At 42.3% G+C, this 23648-nt stretch overlaps 1 protein-coding gene across 8 annotated transcripts in view; it reads left to right on the top strand.

Annotated features, from left to right (window-relative positions):
• The window catches only part of ARMC8 (armadillo repeat containing 8), a 110266-nt gene that overhangs the window by 5705 nt on the left and 80913 nt on the right, over window positions 1-23648 (top strand). For 6 of the 8 annotated variants that reach the window (XM_090051304.1, XM_090051299.1, XM_090051306.1 and 3 more), the window contains exon 3: window positions 10817-10888. The exons of 1 other annotated variant lie outside the window; for it this stretch is intronic. In XM_090051304.1, the coding sequence (XP_089907430.1) occupies window positions 10817-10888 (72 nt within the window). Of the gene's footprint in view, window positions 1-647; window positions 757-10816; window positions 10889-23648 lie in introns of those variants that run through there. One more of the 8 variants, XM_090051302.1, reaches the window with a different exon arrangement.

The raw sequence follows: 23648 nt of genomic DNA, 5'->3' as shown, positions 1-23648 counted from the left end.
GTGTGGTCCCCGCCTTACCCCTTTCTCCCCATGTGCTAGAGCAGGGGTCAGCAGCCTGTGGCCCAGGTACCAGATCCAGCTTGCAGAGAGGTCTGACTTGGCATAGTGAGGTATCAGGGAGCTGCATCAGGCTGTGCTGCCCCTATGCACTACCCAGTTTCACTTCACTGTAGACTGTTCTTCTATGAAGGACTTGAGCTTGCCGTTGCTGTTGAGGGGCTGGGAATCTGCCAGCCAGTCCCTGCGAGAGTGGATAGGGGTGGAGACTTCCAGCCCACAGCAAGGACTGGTCATATGATCTGGCCCATGTTGGTAAAGGAAGGTTGCTGACCCTTGTCCCAGAGAGATTCTTGACTCTGACAGATGGCCTCTGTTGTTTTAGATTCACTAAATGGTCCTTGGAGCACTCTTGGGGTCACTGTGTTCTGCTGTAACTGAAGACGCATCTGACTCCCATCTGATGTCTCAAGTCCTTCTTTAAATAGCCTGTCCAATTGAGATAAAGGGTTCTAGTCCTGCAGTGTAATAGGGAACCAATAGGTTCCCTGCTTCTCTGTTTAGAAAAGTCAGGCTCTAGTTTTCCTTTCCTTTCCCATATCTGCTTTCAGGGAAGGCTAAGGTCCATAACCACTGGTGGTCCTGTCCATAGCCCAATGATGGAGCTGGAAGAAAAGGTCCTATCACCTGGGTTTGGACTGTGGACCATATTTTTGACACTTCTGGCCTGCATCTTCAGCCAAGTACCCCTAGAGTGAGGTAGGTGAGCAGATGAATGGATGTGATTCATTCTCCTTTGAATAATATAGATCCTTGTATCCAGCTTCTGCTAATCCAAGGTCATTTTAGGAAGAAGGGCAAAAGTGCCTTATTTGACTTAAGAATTCCTGGAAAAGATATTGAGCTTGAAGTGGTCCCGTGATTGGAAAAAGTCTCTATCAGCAGGGCATCTTGGAAGCTTTACCGAATTTGAACAAGTCTTTTAAGATCTTCCATCCCCAAGACATGGCCATTCTTTCATTTCCTATTATTCTTTGAATTTCAGCCGTAATACAGAGAGTTGGAAGGGACTTTAGGAGAACACATCTAGTTCAACCCCCTGCTCAAAGCAGGACCAACCACAACCAGATCATCTCAACCAAGGCTTAAAAACTTCCAAGGATGGAGATTCTACAACCTCTCTGGATACCTGTTCCAGTGCTTTATTACCTTCCTAGTGAGAGAGTTTTTCCTAATGTCTAACTTCAACTTCCATTGCTGGAACTTGAGACCATTGCTCCTTGTTTTGTCATTGCTGTAACCTGGGTCTTGATTTCAGTTGATGGAATTGTGGCTACCAAGGACTGCATTCTTATTAATTATTAGAATGTTTTGGATTTCTGTCCATTGCCTTTGAACAACTGTAATAGTCTGCAAACTCCTGGTTGTTGCAGCACTCTGTCACCTGTTCTGTGCTTCACCTGGATATAAAGACATTGCAAAGGAGTCTAGAAAGATACTTGAAGAAATCCCTTAATTTGGAGTTTTACGTTTTCTTAATAATGTAATGTTTTGGGTTATCCTGAAATCCCTCTTTTCTACAAGGCCAGGGTTACAATTTCTGGTAAAGGGTCCTGAGCCTTAGCCAAGTTCATTTGGGTGGGGTGAAACACATATCTGAACATTATTTGGACCTGAAGATCATGGCCAAAAAGTTCATATCCTATAATTTAAGATGAAACTTTTAATTACAGCTTCCAATAGTATCAGCTGCCAACTCTCTTCCCTTATCGTTTGTTTTTGCACTGGGAGGGCTAGAGAAGTTGATGTCATGGTGGCCTTTCTTCAAGGTAATTGGGTCCTTCTTTCAGAGGAGCTTTTTCTTTTTTTTTCCCTCCTCCCCCCCAAAGCACTTTGGCTGCTGCTGTTTCAAATGAATATGGTTTTGAAGTAATTTTGGGACAAAAGTCTTAAAGAATTCCAAAACTTCAATTCACATCCTTTCTATCATCTCTTCCTCTGTGCCCCATAAATATTCAGGGTGTGAAAGACTAGTACTTATTGTTGGGGACCATGATTCAGGTTAAGAGCTTGAGTCTTAACTTTTTTCTTATTCATGATTTTGGGGTGTGTGTGCTTTTTTAATGGTGGAAATGCATACTGCCTTGTGTTAGATCTGCCTCTGACAGTGTGCAAGGGCAACTTCAATATGGGATTTCTGGCTCTTTAACTTTAAAAGGGAACTAAATGTTGAGGGACAATCACCCTAAAAGAATCATACCACAAGCCCTTTCTATAGTAAAGAATTTTAACCATTTGCAGATGAATCTATACTGCTGAATTAGTGTGAACATAAACTAGACAGGGTGGGCTCCCCACTCCAAACTGTAGATAGTCCTCCTGCAAACAGTTCTGAGGACTTTCATATGAACAAACAAGTTGTTTAAAATTATTGAAAGGTTATAAAACTTGAGTTGCACGGTAAATTTCTCCAACTTGGTAGAACAGCATTTTAGCGAGGGACTATAGTAGTATCCTTACTCATTTCAAGCAACAACCTTCATTCTTATCCATTCTTTATGCTTCCCTAAAGCTGAGGGCACCCTTGTTTGCTAAAGACAAGAGTAAATTTTTATTTCTCTCTTGTTTTAGGTGGGTTGCTTATCAAGGCCTGTTCTTAGAGGTATCTTGTCATACAACGGCATTCCGGATCTTGTGAATCACAGGTTCACTACCAATTTCCACCAGTTGTGTACCTCTCTCAAAGGCTTGTTTTGCAAGGAAAGTTCTTCCAGATGACATTTCAGTTTCCAAAAGTGTTTCTACAAGATCCATTCATCAGCTTACTCTTCAGCAACCACCAAGTGTTGGCCTTTTTGGCTTAACCAATTTTTTTTTTGTTATGGTAGACTGATATTTTGGTGACACTTGCCCTCTAGAACTTTTTCATTCAGTCACTGGAATTGCAAGAAATATCTCTTGGGTTAGTATTTCCTAAACTTTTGCAAGCCTTGTCCCCTTTTAGCAGGGCTGCAGGATGCTTGCGTCATTTTCCATGTGATGCCGAAGAGGAATTATTTAAATTAGTCCTTTTTGTGCCTTAGTTCCCCAATGGATGTCTTTAAGCTTTGAGAAATGTTAGTGCGGATTACGGAAAATACTTTCTATGCTTGCTTATGCTTTGAATATGAAGAATCAACAGTGCTGATATTTGAAGTATAACTGCTGGCACCTTGAGTTAAGATGCACTGAAATGAATGGAGCAGTTTGCATCTTGGAGCTATAATTTCAGAAAGTCTGCAAACATCTCTTTGTATTGATTACAGTCAGTATTTGGAAGATCTTTAAACTAAGACCCCAAGGGTTGAGGGATAACTGAATCTCTCTCCTTCTCTAAGTTAGTCTTTTTGGATATAGGGTCATCTCAAATAAAATTGGTTTTCCTTATGGAGAACTTTCTGTCCTTTCACTTGACAGAGAATGTTCTGTACTGCCTGCTGGCTTCTGCTGGGTTAGAAAATAGTAGGTACCCACAAGTAACACGTAAAATTAGGTTTCTTTTCTCTATTTTTTGTTGATAATCTTCTCTCGGGGGGGGTCCCTAGCTAGAACAAATATTTCCGAGGGGAAATGAGGGAGGCAAAAACTGCGTTGAGAGTGATTAGGAGAGACTGAGGGTTAAATTAAAGTAGTGAAAGACTTTCAGTGTGCTGGGGGAGGAGAGAAGATATAGGGAGAAAAAGAGATGTAATATGGGAAGGAGAGGAAGAAAAAGTAAATGCATTGTAAATGAAGCAGAAAGTTCTGATCATACAAGAGGAAAAAATGATGCCAAGGTGGGAAGGAAAGGAACAGTATAAGAGCGCACAGCAGCCTACGTTTAGAGTGTGGTGACTTTTGCTCTTGGAACAGAGAGAAAGCGTAGGTTCCCAAAGCTAAGTTATGTCTCTTTCATCTAGCCTAGAATGCATTGGGCACATGATGCCAATTAATGTTTGAAGACCTGTAGGTGATTCTTCTTAGCTCATAGAAGCTGCTGGGAGCCTGTGGGTACTGTTACTGAAGCTAATTATTAGATCTACCCTTGGGGATGGTAAGATACTACTTTCACTTCAAGAAACTCATGATTCCAAAGTTTTTCAAGTCAGTCTTTTTTTTTTTTTGCTACCAGTTTTAGGTTATACAAATTGGTGTAAAAGATTACATGTTGTTGTTTTTTTTTTTCCTTCCTAGGAAGTCAGTTCTCACTTTGGTATAGAACAAAATTGTATTTCTATCTTTCGTGTTGGCAGTATAGGTTAATAGTCCTATTTACACATGTGCCTTGTTTTACTAAATTAGAGTTTGGAGACTTTTTTTGGTATAGCTGTATTTTTTTTCAATTTTATTAGACTAAACACAAACTCCTACCATTCAGGTTTATACTAGTTGACAGCAGGATGAGACTTATCCTAAAAGGAAGATGGAGGAATGATTCTGGGAGGGTCCCTGCTTTATCTGGGGAGGCACCTAGGCTGTTGGCACTTTCTTCCCCCTCCCTCCTCACAGCTGCTCTGGAATTTAGTTATAATTCAAAAATGCTGTTTGTTATTTTTTGCTTTAAATGTGCTCGAAATATATCCAAACATCAAAAAACATTTTGTACCTTTTAATTAAATGGAAGTAGTAATATATGTAGTTGACAAATTGTGCTGATGACTTTGGTTACCATCTTTTTGCAGTGTTAAGAATTAGTAGGACTCATTCTGTCAAACTTTTTTCATAGATTAGAAAAGGAAAACCCAAGCCTTTTCTGCTCTTTCTACTCTGTATCAGTTTGTCTGCTTTGAGTGAACTAATACATTGAGCTGGATTAGCTGAATATACTGAAATGGAGGAAAGATTCTTTTGACACCTAGAGAAAAGGTGACTGCTATTGAAAGTTTGTTTAACACTGCATCTGGTTTGTATGCCAGATGCTTAGCTAGCTACACCTTCCTCTCCACTTCCTAAAGTTGTGGAAGTACCCATTTACTTATTAAAATAATTTTAGTTGAAAAGAGAGAAAATGAATAGAGAAGGTTGTGCCTTAATATCGGCTGCCATGATTTCAAGTTCAGTTTCACCTATGCTTGTTTTTTCCAAAAAGAAAAGTTCTGAAGTCCTTTTTATGCATCATGGCTAAAGGCCAAACTTTGCTTCTAAAACCAACATAGTAAGTAGTATTTGATGTAAGAGCAATTTCTGCTGTGTACCAGGCAAAAATGAAAGTATACTGTAGGTGATCCACAGGGAGTAGAACAAGCAGGCTCAGGCTCCTAGCTGCTGCACTCAGTTACTTACTATAAGGAAAGATCTTTTCCATCCTGCCCTTCAAAACCAAGGTGCGTATCTTACTCCAGGGCATGCTGTATGTGAAATAATGCAGTATTTTAAGACTCTGAACACCCCTTCTTGATGCACCAAGCATGTGACACTTCACAGAACCTTTAGGTGGCAGTCTTCCATCTCTAATCTACTAACTTTGTCCCTTTTTTCTTGACCTTTGCCCTCACCATCTCCTCCTACTTCCACGAGGAGACCACTTTTCCAGAACAGAAGAAATTCCAGCTATTCTACTTATACTTCGTCAATAACCCAGGCAGCAGGTTTGACAAATTAATTAGCCTTGCACCAACTATTGTACATTTTCTTGTTCTCTCTTAACTACTTTTTCCTTTCATAGATTTCATAGACATTAGGGCTGGAAGGGACCTCGGGAGATCGAGTCCAGCCCCCTGCCCAAAGGGCAGGAAGTCAGCTGGGGTCATAGGATCCCAGCAAGATAAGCATCCAATTTACTCTTGAAGGTGTTCAATGTAGGTGCTTGAACCACCTCCGCTGGCAGACTGTTCCAGACCTTGGGGGCTCGGACAGTAAAGAAATTCTTCCTTATGTCCAGCCTGAAACGGTCTTGCGGGAGTTTGTGACCGTTTGACCTAGTCATCCCTTGGGGCGCTCTGGTGAACAGACGTTCCCCCAGATCCTGGTGGTCACCCCTGATAAACTTATAGGTGGCCATCAGATCACCCCTGAGCCTGCGCTTTTCCAGGCTAAAGAGTCCCGTGGCTCTCAGCCTGTCATCGTAAGATCTGTTTTCCTGACCTCTGATCATGCGCGTGGCTCTCCTCTGGACTCTCTCAAGCTTCTCCACATCCTTTTTGAATTGTGGAGCCCAAAACTGGATGCAGTACTCCAGCTGCGGCCTCACCAAGGCCGAGTACAAGGGGAGAATGACGTCCCGGGATTTGCTCGAGAAGCATCTATGGATGCACGCCAGCATTTTGGTCGCTTTACTAGCCGCAGCTTCGCATTGGAGGCTCATGTTCATGTTGTGGTCAATGATGACCCCCAAGTCTCTTTCTTCTGTAGTGCTAACAAACGTAGCACTGCCGCGCGTATAAGGGTGCTGCAGGTTTTTCCTCCCAAGGTGGAGAACCTTGCATTTTTCGGTGTTAAACACCATGAGGTTCTCGTCTGCCCATTTGCTGAGCTTGTCCAGGTCAGCCTGGATCACCTGCCTATCTTCTGGCGTGGATGCTTTGCCCCAAAGTTTGGTGTCATTGGCGAACTTGGCCAGTCCACTCCTGACTCCAGTGTCCACATTGTTAATGAAGATGTTGAACAGTATGGGTCCCAGGACAGAGCCTTGAGGGACCCCACTGGTCACAGGGCACCATGATGAGTGACTGCCATCAATCGCAATCCTCTGGGTCCGACCACGAAGCCAATTTCCCAGCCAGCGGATCGTGGTGGAGCCAAGGCCACAACTGGCCAGTTTGACCAAGAGGTGATCATGGGATACCAGATCAAAAGCTTTTCTGAAGTCAAGATATACGACATCAATCTCTTCTCCCTTGTCCAGGTGATGGGTCACCTGGTCATAGAAGATAATGAGATTGGTCATACAAGACCTACCTGCAACAAACCCGTGCTGGCTGTCCCTTAGAATGTTAGCCTGGGCCAGTCCCTCAAGGATGGCCTCCTTAATAAACTTTTCTAAGATCTTCCCCAGGATAGAAGTCAGGCTAATGGGCCTGTAGTTAGCCGGCTCCACTCTCCTCCCTTTCTTGAAGATCGGTACCACATTGGCCTTCTTCCAGTCTTCGGGCACTACACCAGAGTGCCAGGAGTTTTCAAAGATCTGTGCCAGGGGCTGGGCTATGACGCTCGCCAGCTCCTTGAGTACCCTGGGGTGCAGGTTGTCAGGGCCAGCTGACTTGAAGGTATCCAGCTTCTCAAGGTGTTCCTTCACGAGGTCAGCATTGATGGAGGGTAGGGGATCCCCCTCACCCAGATTTTCCTGTCCCATAGCAGGCATGGGCGTCCCGTGTGACTGATGAAAGACTGACGCAAAGTACCTATTTAATAGGTTGGCTTTTTCCTGGGCGTCAGTTGTCAGTTGCCCCATCCGGTTTAGCAGGAGTCCAACATTGCCCTTGCTTTTCCTCCGGCTCCCCACATATCTGAAAAAGGACTTTTTGTTGTCCTTGATGCTTGAAGCTAGTTGGAGTTCAGTTGCAGCCTTGGCTTTCCTGGTTTGTAGACTTGATCTAGAAATACCATAAGACTGGTGGGTTTTAAGTTGCCAGTGGATACTCTCTGGTCCTGGTTCTTGCCAACCATGCAACTTTTGTTCTTATCCATCTTTGAAGAACATAATCAAAAAGACATGCATGTGAGATGAGATGTTTATTCCCTTTTACAACTGAGAGCAGTGGAAGATATTTCCACGAGTTTAGGGGAAGGGGCTTCTACTATTACTTTCCCATCCCAAGAAAGAAAGCAATATCCCATGCGTTAGATCTTGGAGTTCTCAACAGGTTTGTTTTTTGTCTCGTACAAACTTTTGAGTACGGGTAGCTTGCCCTTTTGGCGTTTTTGTGTGACAGTGTTTTAGGTGCCTAGTGGTAGCATCAGTCTGTTTGAGAAGGCTTCGGTGGGAGCCCCTGTACAGCCTATCTAGACGATTAGCTGGTGATGAATATTTCCACACAAAGTGACCAGTCCATAAAGGCTATTCTCACCTCCTTTTGCATCATGAGCCTTGCAACAAGCCATGCAAAACTTATTGTGATGCCAGCATGGATTACAGAAGTCACAAAGCAAAGACTTTTTTTCCTCTGCTGGAAAGCTTTGAAATGATTAGGGCTAAAGTTCAGAAGCCTTTTGTCTATGTTCTTAGCCCTCTAAACTACCAGGATATGGTAGTTTGTCTATTTGTTGGCTGCTTACCAAACTTCACCTCTGCCCTTTTCATGTAGTTGCTGAGATCAGTCTACCAACCGAATGTGAAAGAAACCAGGTGACCAGTTCTTAAACATTTCTATTTTTTCTTGAATGGATAGACCAGCATCACATCAGGAAAAGAATTGACACTTTCTGACCTCTTTCCACCAAGGTCTTGGTGATGGATTCTTTTAAACATAGGGAAACTCATCTGAACCCATCTGCAGGACTGCTAACCCCACAAAATGTGTTAGAACTTAGTCTTCTTTTCTTGTAAAGCTTTCAGCCACTCTGTGAAAGGATTCACAAGTCAAATCCTAACAGACATGACTGTGACTGCTGCCATGTATTATGTTAGCAGGTATGCTGTTACAAGACCTCCCTCTCAGCATTTGGCTGCTGGTGATGCCTGTGGTCATATATTTTTCGGGCATTTAGAACAGCCAGGCAGATTATCAGGACTGAGCAAGTGCCTTCTGGCTTTTTCCCTGGAAGGTGCAAGTCAGGGGTTCTTACTAGATGCCTCCTACTTCTCTCTCCCAGGACTGGTGTATGCCTCCCATCTGATTCCCTTGACACCTAGGAAGTGACACAGTGTGTTGGAGCAGAGGAGGGGGAAGGGAGAGTGGAAAAACGCAAATCTTGATTTAACTTAAAATTAAGTTGTTGAACAGGGAAACACTGAAATCAGTTTATGAGATCATATTGCTCTGGATTATGTTGTAAATCTAAGTTTTTAAGTATTGCACTGTAGGAAAAAGTGGGGTTTTCCTTTTTTTGTTTTGTTTTTAGTTTCTAAACCTTATTTTAAAAATCTTTTTGATTGTCATGGAGAAGTTTCCAGTTAGTTAGATACCCAATTTTAATCCACCAAAGTGTGTCCATTTTATAGTTATTTTTGGCTTAGAAAACCATGTCCTGTTCTCTCCCCACCTCCCAGTCCTGCAGAATGTGCAGACAGCTGTTTGGGAAACATTTCAGTTGTTGCAACTGCTCTAGTTAACAGCTCTAAGCCTGTGAAAATAGAACATCATAATAGCAGTCTAGATAAAATCCAAAATAGGAAAAGCGAATTGATTTGAAGCAACTGAAGGTAAAGTTTTATGTATAATCACTGAAAGGTTAGCTTTGTAAAATGCATATGCTATGTTAGAGTCCACACGTCTACTGATTTTTCCTTTTAGTTGGAGGTTGAATGGTCGAAGATGCTTCCCCCCAACCTGTACATCTGCAGAGTTGAAGATTTTAATGAAATCTGTGTACAATGTGGAGAAAATTTTGTTCTTTTTAGCTTTCTGAAATTGAAGACGGGATGTTTTTAGTTTTCTCTTTTAAACTTACTGAGATTCATGGATGATCACAGCAAAATTAAGAAAATCGAAGAGGATGCTCTTTAGTATGCAGTAGTAACTTGCTGAGCCATACAAGCCTGGAACCTTAACATTTTAATGGAAGCTTAGCTGGGATGCAGGACAGCTGACTTCCCACCAGTGCTTTGGACAGTACTGCCTCTGGCTCCCATTACCATAATATGAATGCTTACACGAACCTAGGCGGACAAGGTTCTTTGGGTGAATCTGATCTCTTTTATTAGACCAACTTAAATAGTTGGAAAACGATTATTAAGCAAACTTTCGGGTTCAAAAACTCTTAGTCAGACTAAGGAAGTTTCAGCAGTTGGTGTGTGATCTTCCTGGATGGAATGAAAAATAAAGAAGCCAAAGACTGGGCTGGTATGCATACGAGACAGGTAGTCAGTGAAAATATAGATTGAGGAGTCAATGGGTGAGAGACAGGCTTGAGGGGGGAGGGAGGGGAAGAGAGAGAAGGGGGATGAATAGTGAAGAGATGCCTAGGGAGTCGGATGACATCTGCTTGCTTAATGATTGTTTTCCAACTATTTAAGTTGGTCTAATAAAAGATATCAGATTCACCGGAAGAACCTTGTCTGCCTATGTCCTTAGACCAACACGGCTACAACTCGCACCCCTGTAACATGAACCTGTAATATATTTACCTTCACAATACTCCTGTGCTAGAGGGGGATGCTGTTGTCCCCTCTCTTACGGCTGAGGACCCTGGGGTACAGAGGCCTTGTGACTTGTCCAGAGTCACTCAGATATTTCTCTATTCCATCACAGATAAGTCCTGGTCTTAAGAGTCCCTGGCTAACACCCTTGCCACTGCCCCTTTTTTTCATTCCTACCTTTTCTTCCCCTTCATTAGAAGCACTTGTCCTCTGCCCCCAACAGAGCACTACAGTGCATATTAGTACTTGGTTTACCTTAGCAATAATTAATTCCCCAGACTTACTCATTTGGCTTGGTTTTGTTTTTTATGCATATGCAATGAAGTCAGTGAGCATGATGAAGTGATGACTTCCATGTGTAAGGGGGTAATGACTCTGCTTATTTGAATGCGTTTGGGCATAATAGACACCAAGAGAATGGGTTGTGGAGCCAGAGACAGTGAAGACTTGTATTCTGCAGCAATATTTAGATTAGTTGCTTGAGCTCTGTGGAAATAGTAAATTCAGTACAGTTGAGCCCTCAGCATAATTTACCAGGGTTTGTTTTTCTTTCTGGATTTACAGAGATATGAAAAATGCTGTAATTGGAAACAACAAACAAAAAGCCAACTTGATTGTTTTGGGAGCAGTTCCAAGGTATGTCCTTTGCTACTCTCCTTTTTACTGATTTGTGGCAAGTCTGGGATAAAGATATTTAGATTACTGGTGCTTGTTTTTTATGTTTTATTTCTTTTACCTTTTGAAAATTTGCAGTTGACTGCTTATTCTCCTTAATGCCACAGAGAGACTTGAGAGTCTGATAACTTCATACACTGTGGAATCAGTGACGTGTGATACTTTCAGCTTGTAATTTTAGGCAGTTCATTAAAGCACCTTTTGGCACATGTTTGAACACTTAGCTGCCCAAGCACAAAATCTGCTTTCCAGCTTTGGCAAAATGTAATAGTGGAAAAACATAGCTGCTTTACTTCCCATACTCCAGCCAGTCATCTGGTGAGCTGGCCGTTGGAATTGTTTGAGGTTACTTGAATTATTTTACAGTTGTACCGTTTTTAAACGCATATAGGTTGCCAGCTTCTCCCCTTTTACTCATTTAGGAAATGATAAAAATAAGCCATCACTCTGAGTAGTGCAAAACTATGCTTCTGTGTTAATGCTTTCTGGGTCCTGGCTCTTCTGGTGAACTTCAAGGGTAGACTCTGCCCCCTTTCTCCCAGCTCTCTTTTTTTTTTTTTTTTCACCAGCGAGCAAGGTAACATCAGCTTGGGCAGTCGTACTGGTATTGTGCAGCCTGCTTTTGTATATACCATACTTTTGTCCTTTGTAGACTAAGATGACTGCATGCAGCAGGGGGAGAGGCGGAAAGAAAAAGGGAAAGAGGAGGGAAAAAAAGGAAGGGGAAGGGGGTGGAGGTTAGGTCACATGAGTACATAGGTGACATAAGTCTGATCTTTGCTTTAAACAGTTCGCAGCAGAGGCAGGAGAGCAATGAGGACTGGATACTGGAGGTTTTTGTTTTCCTGGCTACGTGTTTCTTCATTGCTTCTGCTGTGCATTGCTGTTCAAAGGCCACTGCTTTGTTCTGGATTTGGGACCTCCAGGATGGATGGTCGTGAGCGTTTTGCTCCCATGACCCTGGGTTGATGCTGAAACTCTTTAGGGATACCTTTTGGACTTTTTAGGGATGCCTGCTTTTAATATGTTAATATCTTTCAGCAGACCCATGTTGGCTTTGAAAAATATGGGCAGTATTTTTACCTGAAGACAAGCTATTTGGAAGCAGTAGTTCATGTGTACTGCCTTGCTTAAACAAATGTGCTGATGGGTGAAAAGAAGCAAAGACCCTCAAGGCTCTTTATGTAACTTAAAGGAAAATGCTGAGGCAGCATAACTGAATTGAAAGTTATCTAGGTATATGGTCTTTTGAGGCTAGCACTCATTCACTCTCTGTCCAGAACCCTAATCTTGAATTTTACTTATTCATTACAAGGAACAGAAAGGAGAAATGTTTGTATCTGATGACTGCATGTTACTATCCCATTTGGAAGTTGGGATGACTCTGAGGTTTAGCTTAATGTGTTCACTTCTCAGCACTTATGCTGTGGAGAATTATTTGATTTTTTTCTTGGTAACTGCCTTGCTAGCTCTGGCTTTGGCATTAGCATTGAAGGGGATGTTGGAGGTCATATAGTCCAATCTCCTGTGTATATGCAGGATTCACTATTCCTATACAATCCCAGACAAATTTCTATACCGTCTCTTATTGGAAACTTACAATGAAGGCGGTTTCACAGTTTCCTTGGGCCTCTTGTCTCGATTCACTCTAGGACAGTAGAACATCCTAGATCCTGGGTCCTAAGGCTGCCAAAGGAAATTTGTGTTCTCCCAATGGCATGCCGATGAAATGTTACTTTTCTGCTATTCTTTACCTGCATTTTCTGTACCCAGTATAAATGTCTCAAGAGATTGAGGAAATATGCTACCCTTTTTGGTTTACTTTTCACTTGGTGTGTACCATTTTATGAGAATTAAGGATTGCACGGGGATATTAGATCTACATCTCCCCATCCACGTGCCTGTTCTGGAGGGCAGCAGTTTTGATGAGCAAGTCCTTGGCCTGAACGTTAAGGTAGGCCATGCTTTCGAATGCATTTCCTTTTATGATTTTTCATTTTTGTTAAAATAACAGCCACATGTTTAACAGTTCCGCCCCAAAATGTAACTTTCTTTTCACCTCAGTTGTAATTAGAGCCACCTTTCTGGTGATGTACAGGACTGGAATTACATGATAGGGTCCATGGCATTATGCCATTACTGCTTCAAGCTGTAAAGGTTTATGGAGGGGCTAGAGAATCTTTTCAGTGAGTCAGGGGGAATAAGGGCAGTAGATTGGCCATGGCCGATCAGAAGTGCAGCACATCTAGATCTGTTGCCTAAACCAGTGGTTTTCAACCTCTTCAGAGCCATGGCCCCCCCCACCACTTTTTTTGGATGTGGTGACATCCTTAGTTGAGAATCACTGTTGCACTCAGCTTAACCTCAGTGTTTCTCAACTGGATGTTGCTGCCTTCAGGTAAAACTGTCCCATGTATCTGGTGCCCAGGCATGTTCTCCTCCTGCATTATGGCTTTATTATTATCACTCTAAAGCAGACAAGAGAGCTGGCTTGTACTTTATCCCTTCCTGGTCATTTCCTGCATGTTGTCTCTTGGAAATAGACATGGAGGGATGTGGAACTGTCCCACGCATCTTTCCAGGAGAAGCATGGAGATGGTAGGACAGGGAAAGGCAACAGCATGAGCTGGCTAGGTTTAGTGTAATGCAGAAGGAGTATGCACGTGTGTTTGCAGCCCTGCATATGGGGCAGTGTTATCTGGTTGCAGCAGCACTTGTCACAGCACCCCTGGTTAGTCTTTCAACACCCTGATTGAGAACCACTGGTCTAGTCCCACTCTGTCCCAGTTTTCAGAGACAGATCACAAAAGGTCACACACTTTACCATCTGCAATTTATGCCCCCTTTTTGTTTCCTCTTTCCCTCCTCTGATTCATTGCTTCAGAGGAGAGATTCCATATGAGAAATAGTCGAGAGGAAGGACCTGTATCTGCTGGCAAGATATGTCTGAAGCTTGTACTAAGGATCTTGGGTTCTATAGAAAATAGAAAGTCTGGCAGATAAAATATACTTATTGACATATCTAAGAATACATATTTCTCTCTTTTCTCCACCTCCGCTTTGATATACTTGATTACACATTGCAGCCAAAACTTCACTGTGTTGCAGATCTTGAATCCTCCATAAAACTGGTTTTCATACAGTTGTTTTATTTCTTGATTACTAGGTAGCTCCTTTTGGTACCCAGGAAGATTAGAGGGTGGCTTTGTATTTTTGGAGTCCATCTTGGCAGTTAGTTGCTGAGCATTGCTAATCTTCTCTCCTTTTTCCTCCTTTTTGGGCATATGTGGTGGTGATGTCTACATTAGAGTCATCTGAATGTAGTTGCCCTGTTTCCCCTTCCACCCAATTTAGCAATTTTTTCCCTTTCTTCTATTTATATGTATGTATATATTCCAGTAATATAATATATATCCTTTTTTTAAGACCTGATGTTTAGTTTGCAGCAGATTAGTAGCCTCCAGAGGCTACTAGTGGGAGAACTTCTTTGTTTGGAGGGGGAGAAGTGTGTTGGGAGCACCTTGGAAAACAAAATAGGCTGAATATCCTTCCATTTTCTAGGACATCTATTCAGTCCAAATAATTCTCTCAGGATCTTAAAGGACTTTCCACAAGTGGCTTGTTTGGGATTATTATGAAGTACTGCTTTTTAATCTATTTTCTGAGGAAATATTTTATATGGGATCTCAATATCATCTACTGCCCAAACTCTGCCTGAAACTAGTTGTGGGAGATGCTAAAGAAACCCTCTTAGCCCCTGTCCCATGGACTCAAATCTAAAAACTAAAAGAAATCAGGAAGACAAATTGAGTCCTACATTCCTTCAACATGACTATCAGTTTTTATGATTTGATTGTGGGTAGTTAATCACAATCACATTATTTTGGTTTAGGCAGTTGTTTTAGGGCACTGGCAAAATGAAGTGGCATCTTTGACTGCTATTTTGTCTCCTAGTAAGAAGTACAGTTACTTGTAAGTGACTGTGGGAGCTCTAGTATCCAATTCTCTTAACACTGAGGACTGATAGCAGTAGTATCTCCTTTTAATTTAAAATGCATGGAGAAATACACATACAGAAAGCTTTTAGTAGATATCTGTTCCATCAGGTTTTATAAGGAAGGTAATGGCTTCTGATGGACAGTGATCTATACACCTATGATGAACTAGATAGGAAGCCATTCTAAGAGTACTGTTTTGCTTTTTAAGAAGAAAGCTAAGCTTGGATGGATGGCTCGTGTGGACTTGGACAATATTCTGGTAAGGCCTCTGTTACAAAAAAGGTGGGGAGGTTCTAAGTTAACTCAGAATTGTTGAATGTGAAATAGTAAAGCACAAAATTAATGGGAATTAAGGGAAAACTATGAAAGAGAGAAAGTTATTTACCCCTTCCTGGTCCAAGTTATTTATCCCCAGTAACTCATTTATCTCTTCCTTACTTTTGAACATTGACCCAAAAGTATTAATAGTATTTTATCTAGATGCATGAAGGTAGATTAGCTCTTGTTGAAAAAATGTCTTCTAATATTTTCAAATGTGGGCACCCGATAGATGTAAGAGTTCAGCTTTAATGACGAGGTTTAAAAATAAACAAGATTTAAAGCCAAACTTCTAATCCTGTTATAATGATCTGAATTAACCTCCTTTTCTGTTGAAAAGTTGAACTACTGAAAATCAGAAGCGGAGTAAATAAGTGCTGGAGGTGAACATGCTAGTATACTAACATGCATATGCTTCCTTTGGTAGGTAAATGCTAGGTTTCAAATGTGTTGGCCATTCACATCTCTTCTTAGCACTTGAAAGCTTTGTAATAGATGCTACTGCTGCTTTCTACCCACACCCTCTTGTTTGAACTCAAGACAATGCATTCCATCAATCGTAGTATATTCTTCACCAAAGGGAACAACATTGCACTGTTGCCAAATCAGCTGACTCGATTTCCAGTAATTTGTTGGTCTCTGCTGCTAGCATCTTTGCAATGATGTGAGAAGCTGCAGCCCTCTTTGGGATTTTTAGAGCTGCCATAGCTCTCCCTGTGACTTGCTTTCTTTCCCACTTGCCTGTTCCCTGGGAAAAAATAGCCAATTTCAGCTACAAGAGGCAAATAGCTCTGATATCCTTTTCGGGTAGGGAAGGGAGAAGGCAATGGCAGTCCCATGGGGTGGAGTGAAGGAGAAAAAACTCAGCATCTAGTGCAGTCAGCCACTTGTGTAAAGTGAATTCCTTCCTTCCTCCCACCTGCAGAAAGGTAGAAAGAACACCTGCAAAGAACTGTGGAAGTCCTTCATGTGCTAGGCATCACTGAATACTAATTAGAAGTGAACTTCTGTACCCCTTATATAAAAGAAAGATGCAGTGTTCTGCATCCCCCCATCTGCTGGCAGGTAGATGCTTGAGGAAAACCAAAATGAGGTAGAATATGTGTAAAGCTGTCATTGCATACTGGGGATGGGCAGCATTAAAAATCAGATTGGAAAAAGCCATGATTTAGGTTTCTTGTTTTTAAAGCTTCACCCAGGGTATTTTGAAAATAGCAGTTGGGTGGTTTAGAGAAGTCGAGGAAACAAAGGAGAAAATTAATATATTTGCAGAGAACTGTTGCTCTGATTATTTTGGCAGAGACGGGGACCTGCTAGTTCAGCATAAAGTTTCCTTTCCCAGAAATAATAACAATAGATCTTCTACCAGTTTCCAGAAGCTGTACTGTACCTTCCTTACTATAACTTTTTTCAACTTAATAGCGATGATTTGCCATCCTTAGATCTAACTTCCTGAATCCTGCTGTTCCAGCTCTTGTAACTTCTGGAAATGGGATAGCAGTCTCTCAGTTCATAAAATAATTTGAATTGAAGAACATTTTTTAAGTTTGGCAAATGTGTTTCAGACTGGGGAGAGGATTTTAATAAACAGACCAAAGCATTTGTGTTGAGAGCTGCTGGATTTTGTGATATTCATTTAAACAAACAAACAAACAAAAAAATCAGTGAATTAAATGTGAAAATAAATAATTTGATCAATCTGTTTTCCTTGTTTAACTTTTGTTTAAATTCAGTTTCTAGGCTGGCTTTCCAGTCCTTCAGCTGTGCACTGTATGGGATGGTTGTCTTTGCTGTTCTGAATTTTGATTAGGAATTTAAGCAGTAGAAAGGAAGAGAAGAGAATCTGCTGTTGGGTGGGTGGTGACAGGAAACAGCGACTGTTTGCCTCCCATCTTCTAACTCCCTCTCCCAACACACAGACACTCTGGAAACATTCATCTGCTGTTGGATGTTGCAAGGAAATATGGCTGTAGCAACGGCATCTGCCTGCTGCTGGCTCAGTCCATCTTTTCAGGTCCCTTATCCCTCTCCTGCCAGCTCTGAGAGTTCACAGATTGGAAAGAACCTGTGTCAAAGCAGCAGATGCTTCTTTCTCCCCTCTCGCTGAGCGGTTCAAAGGGAGGGCAGGTGGGAGAGACTACCTATGGGATATCCTCTTAATGGAATAAAGACCACTAGACTAAACTTTACTAGGGACAGTACTGTGGTTCCATTTACTGTGGGTACACAGAGGACCATCTCAACCAGTCAAACGTGTGCTTCAGTATAAATAAGTTGTGAAGTGGTAGAAAAATTAGAGAAAGTTCCTAAATGTACATGTAAAAATCTGAGGCTAGTAGGTCTAATGACAGAAAGAACCCTTTTAAAATACTATAAAAAACCACATATGGAATGTTATGGGCAGTTATGTGCTAATTAACAGGCATCAGTCCTGGGCAAAGGACAGAAAAGTGTATCTGGGAATCAGTCTATAGTAAATTTTAAAAGAATGTAATAAGCGTCAATCATGGCTTTCTGGGAAACAATAGCAAATGAGCTTGGTTTTATTTCATTTTTTTTTTTATGAGATTACAGGCTTTATAAAGGTCATTCTGTAGATGTAATATACTTCCAGTTTTTTACTAAGCGATTTAAACAAGAATGTTATTAGGTAATAAAAAGAAAAGCACCCCATGGTGTCAACATGTGTGCCAAATGGGCTATGAACTAGTAAAAAGATGAGTCGCAAGAAGTGACTGTTTCCACATTAATAAATCTGGTGTATTGCTTGTAGGATGCTGACTGATTAGTTTTAAGATGCTCCAATATTTTTGGTCAGTAATCTGAAGCAAATATAAAATCACTATTGATTTACAAACAAAACCAAACAAAAATTCACATGAGGTAAGGATTTGTGGGGGGAAGGAAATAATAACAAGGGCATGTGAAATCATACTGATTTATTAGTTTCATAGTTGATAGTTGGTAGGGGCGGAAGGGACCTGAGCAGATCATCAAGTCCGACCCCCTGCCATGGCAGGTAGGAGTACTGGGGTCAAACGACTCCGGCAAGGTGTTTGTCTAGCCTCCTCTTAAAGACCCCCAGGGTAGGAGCCAACACCACTTCTCTTGGAAGTTGGTTCCAGATCCTAGCCGCCCTGACCGTGAAGTAGCGGCTCCTGATTTCTAGCCTGAATTTCCCCTCTGCCAGCTTGTGACCGTTATTTCTAGTCACTCCTGGGAGCGCTCGGGGGGAACAGGGACTCCCCTAGTGCCTGCTGGTCCCCCCGACTAGTTTGTAACAGGCCACTAGATCCCCCCTCAGCCTTCTCTTTTGGAGGCTGAACAGGTTCAGGTCCTGTAGCCTCTCCCCGTAGGGCCTGCCCTGCTGCCCCCTGATCGTGCGAGTGGCCCTCCTCTGGACCCTCTCTATGTTGTCCACCTCCCTCCTGAAGTGCATTGCCCAGAACTGGACACAGTACTCCAACTGTGGCCTGACCAGTGTCACATAGCCGGGGAGGATCACCTCCTTGGATCTGCTTGAGATGCATCTGTGGATGCATGACCAGGTACGGTTGGCCTTCCTGACCACGTCCCCACACTGTCGGCCCATGTTCATTTTGGCATCAATGATGACTGCAAGATCCTTTTCTGCCTCTCCACTGATGAGAAGGGCGTTCCCCAGCCTGTAGGTATGGTGCTGGTTCTTCCTTCCTAGGTGCGGTACCCTGCACTTGTCAGTGGTGAAACACATCCTGTTCTCATGTGCCCACCCCTGTAACCTGTCCAGGTCCCATTGCAGCCTATTCCTCCCTTCTGGCGTGCCCACTTCTCCCCACATCTTAGTGTCATCTGCGAATTTGAACAGGGTGCTTTTTACCCCCTCGTCCAAGTCACTGATGAAGACGTTGAACAGTGCGGGCCTGAGGACCGAGCCCCGCAGAACCCCACTGCCCACATCCCTCCACTTTAGATTGCTGAGTTCCTCTAGATCACACAGACAAAATGTAGCCATATAAAAGGTCTTAGAACTAGAAGCAAAGATTGCAGGCCATAGACTCCCAGAGCATTTATACACGTGGTTTGGGAAAGGGGGAGAAGGAGCAGTGCTTTAATTACAGTGGCTGTGAGAGTTGGAGCATCTCATGTATCAGTGTCCCTGCCCTGAAAAATGGCAGCAGGTGTGCTTTAACTAAAGCTTGTTTAATGAGATTTAGTTAATGTGCCCCTATCGCCATTTTTCAGGGCTGGGACACTGATGCATGAGAAGCTAGAGTCTGCTGGAAGGCAGTAATTACCACACTCCAGCAGACTTGTTTAATCAAGTCTGCTCTGACACACTGTAATTGCAGTGTGTCAGAGCAACCTCACTGCACATGTATAGATGCCCCCAAGTTCTACAAGTGTCTTAAAAAAAAAATAGATCTCTCTGTCTGTCTGTCTATAGAGAGAGAGAGAGAGAGATAGTGACTCAAGAATTTAGGACGAGCAACTCAAGGCAAGCTCTCTCTTAAGTTGTTTGTCCTCTCTTAATTTCCCCACTATCTGCCATCCTTCCCAACGAAGGCTCAGGGTGGCTTACAGTAAGAGGACAGAATAATGCATAGAACAGGACCATGACAAGAGAATAAAACAATTTAAAGCAAACTAGAATATCCACACAAAATAGTCCCCTTAAACTGTCTCCTCAGCCTAGCTTTATTTGCTAAATGCTGTCCCAGTAGGAAGGTCTTGCAACACTTCCCAAAAATGTCCAGGCTTCATTTCTGGCGGGCCTCAAGAGGGAGGGAATTCTAGGGCTGACAAGCAGTTGTTGAGAATGACCTCATCTGTTTTTTGGCAGTCCTGTGCCTTTTACCTCCAATCCTCTGTTAACTTAAGACTTGTGTTGGGCTAGGGACATACGTTACACATAAGTGACTGGAAATCGGTTCAGATCTGTAACACATCAGAAGTTCAGTACATATAAATTGCTTTCAAAATGGCTGAAACTGATTTAAGATAAACTTGGATGGATGTGGTATCAGACTTAACTGATTTAGGTTAAATTGGCTTATTGAACTTCTGTCCCAGATTCAAGTTAAGTCAGTCTCCCAGCATCCCACGATGCTTTGCACCTCCCCTGCAACACCCCTCATCCCCTTTGTAGGATGCATGGATTAGCCTTGGCCTAAGCTGTCTGGTATGCTCTAGTGCTTCCTGGCTTCTGGCCTGGGCCACTGCAGGTATGTGGCCACATTTCTGGAATCAAAAGTAAGTGTCTGTTCACTTGCTTATCAGTTCAATCAGTGCAGTTAGACTAACCTGTGAAGATTGAACTGATTCTGCCTCAAGCTTTTTGACTGTCTGAACTTGCCTTGGTGTCCATAAAGACGAATTTTTTTTAAGCACCCTTGAAGCTTATTTGTCAGACTTTCCCTCAGTGTTTCTTTAAAAAAAAAACACCAAAAAAACCAAGCAGTTTTTTTTGCATTGATAGCTATGATGCTTATGTTTGTCAATGGCCCATTTGCAGCAAATTACCTGCGTGCAAGATCTATATCCAGAATATTAATATTCAGATTGGGTTTGATCCTCTTTATTTTGATGTTCTCACTTCTGTAAGGCGATTCCTTAAATACTTTTGTGAGATGCCAGGTTTGTTTTGCCAATCTTATACAAAAGTGTCTGCAAGGTGTGTTTTCTTTTAACAAACAAATAAGCACTACTGGCTTATTCTCTCATCACAACAAATGTGTCTAGGGCTCTGAGAAACAAAACAAGATCCTTTTTTCTCATGTATTATTAGAAGGGATGGTTCTGCAGCTGGATTTCTGTCACGCTCTTACATTCAGCTGAAGACTAATGGAGTTGTAAGAGTGTAACTGAGCACATAATCTAACCTGTGAAATATTTATTAGTGATGAAGGCATACGTGAGAGAGCCCAGTTTCTCTTTCAGATGGCAACTTGAACTTGCAGTGCTGGCAGTTCAGAAGAAACATTATAAATTGACTGTATTTTCAGTAGTAGTAACTGAGAAATGTGAAATTCCACATTTAAGGCTTTTAGTTACTTTTCACAGTAGAATAGCACTATAAGATGTGCAAATGAAGCAGATTTGTATGGTAACTTGGAGGAAGTAAACACATCCATGATTTGCAGGTTCTCATATTTGAATATTCACTACAGAAAAGAAGTAATAGACAAAAATTAGGCTTAATTGTAGATGCTTCACAGTGGTATTTTCCATTGTGATGTTTTTTTTTCCCCAGCTCTGTTTCAAGAAATAAAAATGCTGCATGATGGTTAAGATTTTTGAAGGTTTGTGGCAAGAGTGTTAGTTATAGTCTAAAAAATACAATTCCCAAACTTGTCTTCTGTACGTTAAGCATGAGGAAATGCATAATATGCAATAAAACAGTCCATAGGAGAAGAGAGAACCCTTCCTCCCCAAGTAGGTAGCTTCACAGAGGAGTCATGGAATTATAGAATCATAGAAAATGAGGGTTGGGAGGTCACATCTAGTCCAACCCCTGCTCATAGCAGGACTAGCCCCAACTAGATCATCCCAGCCAAAGCTTTGTCTAGGCAGCTTTTAAACCTCCAAGGACGGGGATTCCACCACCTCTCTGGGTAACCACTTCCTATGTTTTATTACCCTCCTAGTGAGAAAATTCTTCCTAATATGTAGCCTCAACTTCCCTTGATGTAGCTTGAGACTCTTGCTGCTTTTCTGTCATCTGCCACCACTGAGAACAGTCCTGCTGCATCTTCTTTTGAATCACCCTTCAGGTAGTTAAAGACTAATTATCAAATCATGTCCCCCAGCCCCTGAACCATTTTCGTTGCCCTCTGCTGGACTCTCCAGTTTGGCCCCTTCCTTTCTGTAGTGGGGGGCCCAAAACTGAACATGGTACTCCAGATGTAAGACTACCTTAAGCTTTGAAATCAGCTGTATCCTTAGCATCAGCTTGCTGCCTGAGCTGATGTGTTTACCTACCTGTTTCTACTGTATTCAGAACAACTTGCAGGGAGGGCAGTTCTTTCAAGACCTTATAATGAATCTACAGAGAGACTTTTTTTCTATTACCCCGCTGCAGAGAAGACACCAGGTAACTTTCTACAGTAGAACAAAAACTCGACAAAGAAAGCAACATTTTTCAGACACAATTTCAAGTAACTAATTGAAACATTGGAGGCGTTATATAGGAGCGTTGGACTGGAAAAGGACTCCTGGGCCACTGGTCATCAAGTTACCTGCAAATGCATGGGACTGGACTCAAAAAAACACCCTTTTTCAGGTCCCTTCTGACCCTAACCACTGTGATACTATGATTCGCACCCTAAACTAGAACTCATTGTCTTATAGTTGGTAGGGTCGGAAGGGACCCAAGCAGATCATCAAGTCCGACCCCCTGCCATGGCAGGAAAGAATGCTGGGGTCAAATGACCCTGGCTAGATGATTATCTAGCCTCCTTTTGAAGACCCCCAGGGTAGGAGCGAGCACCATTTCCCTTGAAAGTTGGTTCCAGATCCTAGCCGCCCTGTCTCTGAAGTAGTGCCTCCTGATATCTAGCCCGAATCTACTCTCAGTCAAGTTATGGCCATTATTCCTTTGAAAAAGGTACACAACTCCTTTGAGTCAGTGCTCCCAAATACAGAAATACTTAGTAAGGTTATTGCCTACCTGTGTGACCATGGAGCAAACAACCTTGGCAACTTGCTCCCCCACTGCAGGTGGGACACTTACCATACTATAACAAAATTGCAGCCTTACTTGTAGGTCTCTAAATGGCTTGGGTTGGCCTCTCGCTTCATACTATATTATTACCACAGCTGTGGTCAGCAGGGCTGTTGAAGCCTTTTGGGAGGGTTTGGGTGAAGGCTGTGGATAATAATTTCTCCAGTGGTGAAGGGTGAGAGAAATTTCTGTAAATACTTGGTCAGCTGATTTCCTGTTGAAGTGTTCATTTTAATTCTGCTGAGATTTAATTATTTTGTTAGTGAAGAGTTATGTGCCTGCTGCTTTGCATAGGATCCTTTTGAGTTGTTTACATAGGTATGAACAGGTGGTGTGTGCACATGAAAAAGGAATTGGTTTGAACAGCAGCATGGTCTCAGTGTGCCCAGGCATCTATGTTACCTTCTCCTGAGTCTTGTCATGTGAGCCAGAGTAAGGGACATAGGAATATATGGTATTTTTACTGTGCAGATTGGCTACAGAAATACCATTTTAGAGTTCCTTGCCTGCCGTGTCTCTGTGACCTTCCAAATCCATTGAGCTCTACTTAAAAGTGGGAATGGCCTGATTTTCTAATAGGCAGCAGTGAAACCTCTGAAAGTTGCATCAAGTTGCTGTTTCTCAGCCTCTTGAAGGCTCAGATCAAGTGTTGTCCTCTACCACTTGTGTGGCCTCATTGAGACAGAGTAAGTGTTATCAAATG

This window comes from Crocodylus siamensis, chromosome 6, assembly GCF_052110815.1.
Source record: "Crocodylus siamensis isolate JL-2025a chromosome 6, ASM5211081v1, whole genome shotgun sequence".
Classification (NCBI taxonomy): domain Eukaryota; kingdom Metazoa; phylum Chordata; order Crocodylia; family Crocodylidae; genus Crocodylus; species Crocodylus siamensis.
The sequence above is the reverse complement of the archived record's forward strand: the minus strand, read 5'-3'. Positions and strand labels throughout refer to the sequence as shown.